This window comes from Halichoeres trimaculatus, unplaced genomic scaffold (genome assembly GCF_033239565.1).
Source record: "Halichoeres trimaculatus isolate MK-OKI-2021-1 unplaced genomic scaffold, fHalTri1.1 fHalTri1_scaffold_1, whole genome shotgun sequence".
NCBI classification, from domain to species: domain Eukaryota; kingdom Metazoa; phylum Chordata; class Actinopteri; order Labriformes; family Labridae; genus Halichoeres; species Halichoeres trimaculatus.
Window position 1 is genome coordinate 37,054,803 of NW_027437179.1, and position 12,166 is coordinate 37,066,968.

At 40.7% G+C, this 12,166-nt stretch overlaps 1 protein-coding gene across 2 annotated transcripts in view; it reads right to left on the minus strand.

Annotated features, from left to right (window-relative positions):
- Positions 1 to 7,179: 7,179 nt before the first annotated feature.
- The window catches only part of asic1b (acid-sensing (proton-gated) ion channel 1b), a 374,230-nt gene continuing 369,243 nt past the window's right edge, over positions 7,180 to 12,166 (minus strand). For both annotated transcript variants that reach the window (XM_074676109.1, XM_074676104.1), the window contains one exon: positions 7,180 to 8,655. In XM_074676109.1, the coding sequence (XP_074532210.1) occupies positions 8,560 to 8,655 (96 nt within the window). In that variant the 3' untranslated portion in view covers positions 7,180 to 8,559. The remainder of the gene's footprint in view (positions 8,656 to 12,166) is intronic.

Consider the following 12,166-nt stretch of genomic DNA (forward strand, 5'->3'; position numbering starts at 1 on the left):
CAAAATAGACGAAGGATCCAAACCCTGCTTAACAGGATGGGATGGATGGTCAGATTTCCAAAGATATTAAAGATAAGAAAATATTTCGCTGGTGATTGCTTGTGGAAACTTGTAATCAGAATTTACTTTAACAGGTTTCAACATTAACTTTAACTTTATCTTCTGTTAACGTCATTGTTTTTAACACTTGATTGAAGTTTCACCTGTGCCTCCCGCTGCATGTTAAGTTTTTATATCCATTACTTGTATCAGATTATAAAACAAACTTGTACATTTAGATAATGTGTTTCATAGCTGATGGAACTGGAAGCTGAACTGATGATTTTATTAAAGCTGACTCACTGAATAAAGTCATCCTGACTTCATCATTAGTTAATAATGAGCACCAGGAATTGATGACACATCCTAAAATAGGTCATACATTACATAACCATGAGTCATGACTCAAACATTACAAACTTATTCGAGCGTTTCCTGAGTGCAAAATTTGTACTCTGTCTTATCAATAAGTTATATTCATTTGTGTGTGAATGTCGGCTCAAACTTCTCGCCAGCCCTTGTTAAAAGAAGTGTGAACATGCTCCCAGGTGTCATTAAAATTCAAAAGGTAGAAACGTGTCTGCATGAATTACACATTGAGAAAGGTGAACTTATTCATCACAAGAAATGAGCTCAGTTTAGAATTATGTTATTCAGTGATTAATGATACATTCATATGTAGATCATATTGAAATTCGAAGCTGGGGTCGAGGCTTTCATAGTTCTGCTATCAGAAAGAATTAATCATGATCCTATAATGATATTTAATCATATTCTTTACTTTAAAATTTATAGGTATCTCAAGTACAGGAACAAATCTATCTCTTTCAGTGTCGACAGAAATAAATTAGATAATATAGAACAGAGGTTTTCAAACATTTTTTTAGCCTTTTAAGTGAAACATTTTTCTAAGAGCCCCTTTGTTGTCGTAACAAAGATTGGCTTAATGTTTATACTTTGTACATAATGCACTATGTTTTATTTTACAATGATAGAATTAGGCTACATTTATACTTTCCAAGTAATTCATTTTGTAAACTTTGAGGAAATGAAATGTTACCTCTGGTGCAGTGGTGTGCGCAGAAGGGGGGCAGCTGCTGTGGCCTAGTTGTTGAAAAACACCCTCTGAAGTGACCTCTAGGGAGCAAAAACGTGTGTGAAAGTGTCCTCCTGGTTTGCAAAACACTCTTAACTACTTTCTTGGGTGGTTAAAATTAGAGGTAGACCGATATATCGGGCCGATATTTGGACATTTGTCTCTATCGGCTATCGGCCGTATTTTCTTTTAAAAAGCCGATTTTTGATCCGTTGTATAAAATGACGCAATTTTTGATCAGGCACAAAAAAGATGAGCACCTCAAACTTGTGGAACCACTTGGATACATTACATACTTTTGTTCAAATTATATTAATAAGTTTAAATTTCTTTTTTGACATTTTAAGAAGAGTGTGAATGTTTACTACTGCTTGTTACATTGTGTGTTTACTCAGACAAAACATTTCATTGTTTTGAAAGCTGACTAAATGTTCAGAGGACTGGACACAACTTGTTGTAATAGATTTCTTTTAGTTGCTCAGAAATTGCTGCGTTTCACAAAAATGTGATAAATATATATTTATTTAACAATCGGCCTGAATATCAAATTGGAAAAATCGGCTATGCATATCGGCATCGGCTGCCCAAATTTGGAAAGCATCGGCATCGGCATCGGCCCCCAAAAAACCCATATCGGTCGACCTCTAGTTAAAATATGACACACTGCCTTTTTGGGTGGAAAAAACACACACTGTTTGTGCCCTTTTTTTGCCCCTGCCCTTTAAAAAGTCTGTGCACACCACTGCACCCAGGATTTTTTTTTTTAGTTTTTTTTTCTGTTGTTGTAAATTATGAAGTGATAAATATGTCATGATCCTATGAGAGTTGATATCGTGGCACCAAACTTAACAGGCCTTATGCACAACCGAGCATGACGTGTATCCAGTTAAAAATCCAGTAGCATGTAAACTTTTGGTTACCACTGAGCGCAGCGCTCTGTCGTCGAATCATCTAAAACGGTGCATTATCATCGTGGCTGTATGGTTAATATTAATAGTTATTGTAGGTAATAGTTATTTTTACATGCTAGAGGAGATTACGTGTGATCATACATTGGAGCCCTTTTCAAAACAGGGATAACAACTCTTTCAGCCATCTCCAAACCACTGCTGTGTGCTGTAGGAGAGATATAACATGTTGAATGGACTGACTGAATCTCTTAAACTCTTATGAGGATGTTATGTACATATGTTGGTATGTTCATAATGAAAGTTGATATTCTGCTGGAAAAGTTTTATCGATGTATGCTAACCCCTAGCATATTGATGGAATTCCTGATGTATGTTAGCATCAAGCTAGCGCCAAGTGCTCTATATTGTTTTTGGTAGATTAAGAGCAGTGGTGGCTGCTGGTCAGTCAAGGAGGGGAAGCTCATTTTATATCATAAATTTTTTTATTAAATTAAACGTAAATTCTACCCTCCGTGTCAGCTTGCTGGCAGCTGGAGCTGCTACATGAGACTACGACAGGCTGTAAGTGTGAGTGACAGGGGGAGAAGCTCCTCAGCTGTAGCTGTAGCTGCTTATTGGTGAAAAGAGAGAGAACCTTTAAACACAACGCTCATCGTTTTTAAGAAAAGTAAACTTGCTGGGGATCAATAAAACCTCCGGTTCAGTCCAGAACAACTCAATGTAAAACTCAGAAGATGCTCCGGTGGAGGGTTACACTTCAAGATCTCTGACTGGCTCATTTCACTGTCAATCAAAAAGGGATTCGGCCTCAGACAGATCATCCAATCATCATGCAGAAGCCCAGCGTCCAGGCCAGCCCACTGCCTCATAGACCCCCAGAGACGCTGAGCATCAGAATGCGGGACAAAGCCTAGTGTTTATCCATGGACCGTCCAGTTTCCACAGTGGAACAACCCACTCTACGCTTCCCGCTGAAGTCAGAAGACGCTCAGCGTCCGACTGTGTTAAAGCGCTGAGACGCTGCGGGGATGAATAAGAAGGAGGTGGAGCCAGTTACCTGTGATAGGAGCTGATTCTGGACAAAAGATGAAGGAATTCTAGCGCAGATTTTATCAATGAAATGTACACACAGCAGAACATATCACCACTTTTTTGGAGGACATTTTAGGGGAAGCTGAGCTTCCTTTGCAGTCTTAGAGCAATCGCCCCTGCCTGGGGGGTCCTAGTACCGCACTTTGAGAAACACTGATATAGAAGAGTTTAAAGTGCAGATTTCTTCTCATTCTTCAAGACTTGCTTGTTCTTAAAATCTACTTTTTGAATATTTTTTTAAAACTTAGAATCGACTTAGAGGTTACACTGAGGTCAAAATATCTTCTCACAGCCAAAAATAAAACACAGCTGAGAAAGCCAACAATGGTGCGAAAAGAAGAGACCCTGACATGAGGTCAGAACAGTCACCTGGCATCACATACAGTAGATTCACAGCGAGCTGCGAGCACCACATCAAGAAACTGTGAAAAAAGCGTGTAATCTCCCTGATGGTGAAGATTATAAACTGTGATAATAGGATTAGGAGATATTACCTCTGATAGAGAAAGATCCTCCGCTCGAGTGCTGCTCGGCGACAGCAGAAGGCATGATTAAACTGACAGATGTGGCTGGAAACAGACGCACAACTCGTCTCATTAAAGTACTACACCACTCATTACAAGTCCCCCTGCATGAAAACAGCCCCCCTACCATCCCTGTCCTCCCTCTTCAAACGACATCCAGCTGCCTGGGGTGATTAGCTGAGGGTGTTATGACCATTTAAGAAGGGCAGGCAGTTTGGGTTAGAATCCATTAAGGGCCTCTCTCATTTATGGCGTCCAGAGATTGGCTAGGAGTCAACCAACAAGGTGAAACCAAGGAGGGAGCACGCCTCTCTGATCTTTTTATTGGGGGTCCGAATGAGGGCAAATAATCATTCAATCTCCTGCAGGGAGGAGAGATGAAGTTTGCCAAGATTTTAAGGATGTGCCAAGTGATCTGAAACTCCTGTAAAGCCACAAGCCTGCAGAAAATCCTGACTTATTCATCGTTTGGTGAATATTTACAGGTTGTGTGAACTCCCTCTGGTACCTCCCACGCTCTCCCACTCCACCTGTTTTGCCCCAGAGCCTGATCAGGATGCAGCGAGCATCTTCTCCAGGATCCCTGTCACCGGCAGGCAGGGAGGCATCTCTCCTGCATCCTGACCCTCCTCTGCAATCTTCAGAGACACAGGCCGCCGCTCACAGTGAAACACAAAATGCCAACAGGAAATGAACAGCATCGTCTTTTATTTTTGATTAATTTGTCTTCTTGGCAGGTACAAACAGAAAGTAATAAAACCATCAGGGGGCAAAATCATGTTTCAATCATTCAAGACAGGGAGGAAAAAAATCCTTCATCAGATGGTGGAGCTGCTTCCTGGCAGCGTTGACACTTGTACATTAATGCAGAGGAGATTTCTCCTCCAAATCATAAAATATGAATGCACTCTTAGAGCTGGTAAACAATGATGATGTTTGGTTTCACGCTTAAGGTGATCATGAAAAAAAGATTCAGCTGAAGAGAACTCATCCTGAAATCACCCCTCTGTGCTCAGCAGCAGCAGTGGATGGATGTGTGTATGGAGTTAATTTCCTGTATTAATTCAAGAGCATTTTCAATTGATTTGACAGCAATATTTTTATTGATTTCATGCTCAGATTTTGAGATATTATTGCTCATGCAGATTTCCTTAGTCACACTCGGGTTCTTCCTCTTGCGCTGAGCAAATTTCTGCTCACAGATCTCTGCTTGCTCTCAATTTTTTTGTGGATCAACCAATTGAAGGCCGACTAGTATTAACCATAGACTGTATATAGAGTGGACAGCATGGCTCCACCATTTACCATTGTATGGTTTTGAAGCCAAAATACCTCCGTCACAGGCGCAGCCATTGTAGCAGTTGTGCAGCCAGAGTCTGTGCAGTAGAGACTGTGAGGGATTCTGGGAGAATCTGATTGGAGCCGGGTGACAAAATAATGCTTTTTTCTTTCATTCGTCTAATCACACTGACTCTACTTCCCGACATATTTTACAGTCCCCAATACATTAAACATGACGTAAAACCTTGTTTTTAACCTCTTATAGCTACTGAAAACGAAACTTTTCCAAAAAAAGAGGACTTGAATACAAGGCAGCCAAATGGTATCTTCAAATCACAACAACAATCAGATGTGAGAAACATTTCTAGGTGGTGTACAATTTTTTTAAAGTTTAACCACAGCCCATCTGGGCTGGAAAGCCGGATTTTTCAACGTGTACTGCAGCCAGCCACCAGGGGGAGCGTTTTTTTTCTGGGGACCTTACTTCGAGCCGAGCAAGCGAACGTCCATTTTTTTTTACAGTCTATGATTTGAACCATAGACTGTATAAAACATGGACGTAGTCTCGCCGACGTCACCCGTCTGTTTCTGAAACGGAAAATGAAGCACATTGGCTATAGCGGCCATATTGGTAGTGGCAAGGGCTTCGACTACAGCCAAAGGGCGCCGGCCGTCGCGTGACCCTCAGCTGTGCCTCTTATTGGGGGAGCTCGCGATCTTAATATCCTCTGAACCGCTGTGTTCTAAAAAAATTCACCCCCCGTACAGTGGGAGCCCGTAGTAAAATTAGCGACTCAGACAGGAGACGTTTTTTGAACCAGGCTGTAAAAAGGTTAATTTCTGCTTTGAAAATGGCTTTTTTTGGCTTGATGTGTATGTGACTTCCGCTACTTCCGGAGCCAGTCTCAAGCGAACACTCCAGAAACAGCAGATTTTAGCACTTCTGCATTGTCTCATATTCTCAGACCAGAGGTTGCCGCTTGGTTTGAACTCAAAGGGCCCAGAATTTTGCATGAGATCTGTTGTCTCGCTAGCTTCATGATGGTGACATTGTTTCTCCACCAGCACACTGCAAAGAGCACTGTGTCATGCTGCTATGATTATACAATATAGCTATTGCAGTGCAAAAACGCAGGCGCTCGTATATTTTAAGAATGGTATTTGGTTTCAACAGTGGACCAAAAAATTAAAGGAATCACATGTATTACAGCCCCGGAGGTCAGGAGGTGATAAACCAGGTTTAAAGAGTGCCCATCCGTATGTGATGCTCTGTGAAGAGCGGTGCAACCTGTTTGTTTACAGGATAATCTGATTGGTCAATACTAGTCAGCCTTCTATTGGTTGATCCACAAAAGAGAGATCTGAGAGCAGATGTTTCTTCAGCGCAAGAGGGAGCAGCATTATAACTGAGCGCGAGGACACAGTTTGAGCACGCGCAGAGCAAATTTGAGCGCAAGAGCAGAGAGAGCAGTTTTGAGAGACAATATCACAAAATCTGAGCATGAAATCAATAAAATACTGCTCTCAAATCAATTAAAACTGCTCTTGAATTAAGCCAGGAAACTAATTCCGTTTGTATGAGTGGCCAAAACTCCAATTTAGAGGCGGACCCTGTTTAAGAAAGTACACCTGAATCCTAATATTCAGAGTCATGCATCACGGAGCTGCTTCTCTGATACCAGCGTGTCAGTCGGCAGCAGCAGCAGCAGATGTACAGTGGAAAACGAGAGGAGCAGAGTGTAATGCGTGTCTGCTCCCTGACTGACAATCTTGATAAAACTTGTGCAGGATATTTCTCATCCATCCTTTTTGTCAAACAGCAGCTGAAACTATAATTACATTTCAAGAGAGCTCCAAAACACCAATTTGGTTGGTTGGTTGGTTGGTTGTGTCTGCTGAACTGGAGGAAGTAGATAAATTATATCTATTTTAACACCAGGCTGCTCTTCTCAGCCTAATGCTGATTGAATTCAAAGAAAAATGTTGCAGAGGGGTGAAAAAAACCCAAAGATAGCATGTTGATTAGAAAATAAATGAGACTGAAATGAAGCGCAGACGGCTCGGTGAAATATTCTGAGAGCTACTCGTGATTAAAAATTTTGCATTTGCACAGTTTCTGCAGTTGAAAAATACAGTTGTTTGAATCTTTTTACCTTTTCAACCAAACGGAGAAATAAAGGCATCAGAGAGGAAACTCACTGATAAGAATAAAACCTCAGAAGAAGAATTTCCAAAATGGTATTTACATTTTATTTATGCTTTTGATAACTAAATAGACCAGCCTATTACCTGGAAGAAGGATCATCAGGCAATAATCGAGTATGTTTTCATATGAAAAGAAAGAAATCAACCTAAAAAACAGTCGGATCAACACGATATTAATAATATGACAATATATCAAGAAGAATAGTACGTTGTCTTTTACATCACCTCTACATACTGGCGATATTGTGCTTTGATAAGACGTTTGCAACTAGAACACAGATACAGAAAAAATCGTAACAGCCCCACAAAACACCCAAGGATTTCAGTAATCATCAACACTCCCGGAAAAGAAAAAGATCCTCCCGTCACCTCAGCTCGGAGTCGAGACAAGAGCGGATGAATGAAGACTCCTCGACTCATCGGGCACATGTGGAAATGTTAAAAAAAGGAACTGATGAGAAATGGAAATTAGCTGCAGCTTATCCATTCACACAATCAGGGCTCTTTTCTCTTCCTGCTTAGATGTAGGCACCCATGAACACACACACACACCCACACCCACACACCCACACTGCATAGCTACACACATACACAGAAATATATGGGATGTATCATCTTCCTTTTCCGTTACATCATTGAGGCAAACTTGGTACTTATAATTTTTGTATTATATTCATATATAAAAAGATCTAAATTATAAATGAAATGAAAAACATGCACTGGACACATACGAGCATGCATTTACATGATGAGACCTGAAATCTTCACCAGTACATTTCAAACGGTAGACGATGCACCTCTACCTCTACGACCCCTAAACGTCCCTGCACACCCGACTACACCCGTTGCAAACATGGATACATTCTCGTACAAACGACACAGAGTCCGGCTGTTGTTTCGTGGAGCGCTGCAACAGTTACAGATGTTGCTACATGTACAGTGGAGTAAGCAGGATGGATTTCTGTCCTGTGTGTTGCTGTGTTATATAAAGGCATGAGGCTCTTTTCTCTGATCTGCTGTCTATGGTGAGATAACTGTACATGATCTCGGTTATTTTTACACATTTTTTTCTTATGTTTTTGAAAGAGAGGTCCTTGTTGGCGAGGTTTCTCCTTGAGCATTCTTTGCGGCAGTGTTCCAGAGAAAAAACACAGATAGAAGAGTGCTGCTTGAAAAGTTTGCTGTAAAATTAAGAGATATTTTAATATTTGGGATTTCCTCTCAGCTGTGCCTCAGGTTTGAAAGTTCCTTCACCGTGTTTGATTTGTCTGCGTTACTCCCGTTTGTAAGTAAAAAGTGCCTCTGTCAGACTCTGTATCAGTTCCTCACGCTCCCTGTGTTGGATTAGTTCTTGTTGTGTTGTCAGCTTTGGTTGCATAACGCGCACTTTGTTGCTTCACCCCAGGTCTGCTCAGCAAGTGAAGTCTTCAAAGTTGCCCTGGGCCGGGTGATGAGGTAGCATGTTGCCGGGATATGTTGATGGCGTACGCAGGTTCTCACAAGGAGCCTGGAACAGAGAGAGAAGGCAGGTGAGGTGAAGAAGAGTCAACAGGAGGGAAAGTAATGAGAGATAAGGAGGCTCAGTCCCAGACTAACAGCTTTGAGGGGCGTCCTCTGTGAGACAGGGAGCTTTCTGCTTCATGGCAGTCTGAACAAGTGAGTTAGCTTTCAGGTTATGAGGAGGAATCAAAATCTCTCCAAATCTGCCCTCAGGCCAATACAGAGAGTGATATCTGACCCATGTCTAATCCTCCCTGCTGTGGTTGAGTTTTCACCAACAGAGTTCTTCAGTGTTAGCTGAACTTCTGCACACTGCAAAAACTGAAATCTTATCAAGTGTTTTTCTCTTAATTTCAGTAGAAAATATATTTTTAGACTTAACATTCATCTGACCAGTACAGAAAAATGTCTTGGTTCAAGTTATTTTAAGACAAAAATGAGGTCTGACTTGCTTGGAACAAGTAAAAAACATCTGCCAATGAAACAAGAGAAAAGTTACTTGTATTAAACATTATCCTAGTTTTGAGCAAATTTTTCTTATTCCATTTGCAGATTTTTTTCTCATCACATTTTTGTCTTTAAATAGCTTGAAACAAGACATTTTTCTGGACTGATCAGTTAAATGTAGCTTGTATCAAGTGTAATAAGACATTTTTTTCTTAATGTAAGACAAAACCCTTGATAAGATGCAAAAACCCATCGCAATCAAATCAAGGCTGAATGATAAATAATGTCATTTGCTGCTGCAGAAATCCTCCAATATCTTCATGATGAATTTATCTCTTCTGCTTATTTATGGCATACATAAGGCAAAACATGCAATATGGAAAATGTGCAAATTATGCTTCGACGGTGAATCGTTGCTTTGTAACCAAGGCAACATGAGAGCAGGAAACCAGTCAAAGACAAGTAAGTCTGTCAGCATCAGGTGTTAAAGACATGCAAAAATAGGCCATGGCCACGAGTCGAGGACTAAAGCTTTAACTGAAAGGCCAACAAAAGGCGCTCAAAAAAAACATGCGGACGGTACACAGCAGATTTTTTTTCTTGTTACGAGTAATTAAAACCCTTATTTTGTCTTTAAATAACTTGAAATAAGACATTTTTCAATGTGGCTCATATTTAGTCTAAAAAGACATTTTCTACTGAAAATAAATCAAAAACATTCAAAAAGATTTCAGTTTTTTCCATTGTAGTCTTTTTCCTGGATAAAGATATTGTTTCCCTTACATAACACATCCTGTACTTTATGACAATGTGGCAAACAGTGAAAGGATTTCTTGCATTTTTATTCTCCAAACTGTTGTCATTTTGTTTTTTGTATTCATTATAAGTACAGTATTTAACGGCCCTGTGAGGACTTCAGTGACACCTTTGGTTGCACTGCAAAAAACTGAAATCTTATCAAAGTGCTTTTGTCTTATTTTCGAAAGAAAATGCCTTTTTAGACTCTATATGAGCCACATTCACCTGACCAGTACAGAAAAATGTCTCATTTCAAGTTATTTAAAGACAAAAATGAGGTCTGAATTGCTTGTAACAAGTCAAAAAAAATCTGCCAATGGAACAAAACAAAAGTTACTTGTATTAAGACATTGTTCTAGTTTTAAGCAAATTTCTAGGAAATTGTTCTTGTTTCATTGGCAGATTTCTTGTTAAAAGCGATTCAGACCTCATTTTGTCTTAAAACAACTTGAAATGAGACATTTTTTCTGGACTGATAAGTTGGATGTGACTCATATCAAGTGTAACAAGACAATTTTTACTTAAAATAAAACAAAAATACTTGATAAGATTTCAGATTTTTGCAGCGTAGAATCAGTAATGTTTCTCTGGGATTAAGACTCTGTTTCCCATGAGCTCCATCAACAGCTGGAGTAAAGACTTAAGTCTTGCCAAGCTGTGCATTTGTTTTGGAGAGCAGATCTTCTCTTTAACTCTACTTTTCTTTGATTAAGACAACTTTCCCAGGGTGCAAAGTGATGACGTGATGGATTTATTTGTTGTTTGAAATGTGTCAACAATCAACTTTTGTAAACTCAGTTTGTAGATTGGTGTCAAGGGCCCGTATGTGTGTTCAGTTATTAAACACATGGAACCATTAGTTTGGCTGCAGTATTAGCCGCATGCACAACTGCAAACAATAGGACAGTTAACTAACTACACCATGAAAGAGACGTGGGTGCAGATATCATCATAATTAAGAGGAACCTCCTCATAAACAGCAATAAACCTGGTGAGCAATAACGCTATGACTGAGAGGAGATCAAGCAAAACATTTTTCAGAGGAAGAACTGAACATTTTATAATAACAATACACAAACAGCTGTTTTCAGTGAGTCAATCAGGTAAACAAAAAGAAAGAGAAAGTTTGGCGATCTTGATCAGAGTAAGTGCGTGTGGTGTTTCCAAGAACACAGTAGTAAACCTCACTAATAAAATCAGTAATATAAAAGCTGCTTTGAGGAACAAGCGCCACAGAAGTGCCCCAGTACCTCCATGATTAACTCTTAAAGCAGTTCATGAACTCCAACATTTACCCCAAACACATCTTGGAAGGAGCCAGACGTATAAAAGCAAAGAGTGAATCAAACTATGAAAACTGACAGCAGCAAGCCTCGCTGTTTTGAAACTCTGATTGTCTCCCTTATCTCATCTGTTCACTGAAAAAATGCTGTCTCCTTATCTAAATTTGCTGTATGGCAAATATTTTGTCTCAAACGGTAACGCATCACGTGATGCCTGTCTTCAATCAAGGGCGGACTGGCCATCGGGAGCACCGGGAGGTTTCCCGGTGGGCCGCTGCCTCAGTGGGCCGGTACGACCGGTGACCCCCCCCCCCCCCCCCCCCCCGACAGCGGCGGCCGTCGTCGGGCAGAAACATCCGTTGACATACAGACCTGCAGCACCTGCTGTCGTCGGTCTGAACCGATCGTTCAGTCGTTCATAGATCCACAGCATTTCCCCCCCCCCCCCCCCCCCCCCCCCCCCCCCCCGACAGCACACGTTCTGTCCGACAAGGGGGGGGGGGCTGTGGATCTATGAATCTATGAATGACTGGGTGTTACGCGTCCCGTTGTTATGGGCTGGACCGAGTTAAAGTCCAGGGCTGATTTTCAGTCCCAGTCCGCCACTGGTTGGAATGGACATTATCACAAACAGTTTAGCTCCTGTGTTAGCCTTTAGCTCGGGCTGTATTACGCTCATGTTTAGCTTTCTTCTTCTCTGACATCTTTTGTCTTTTTATCAGTCCAGCTCCAGTGTCCACCATCACTGCAAATAAATCAAGAAAACATTCTTTTCTTTAAGAAAAAGGACAGATCTTGTTTCTCAAGGCCAAACTTTGTGTAGCGTAATCAAAGGGACTTCAGCTGAGCATGTAGAAACAGGCAATAAGACAAACATATAAAAGTGGGACTGTTTCAAGGTCACTTATAAAGTCCTGACAGGGCTTTTAAGGATTAACAAGATTAACGTCATGGTATTTTGTCCCAGTCCTTGTTTGTATATATCACAAC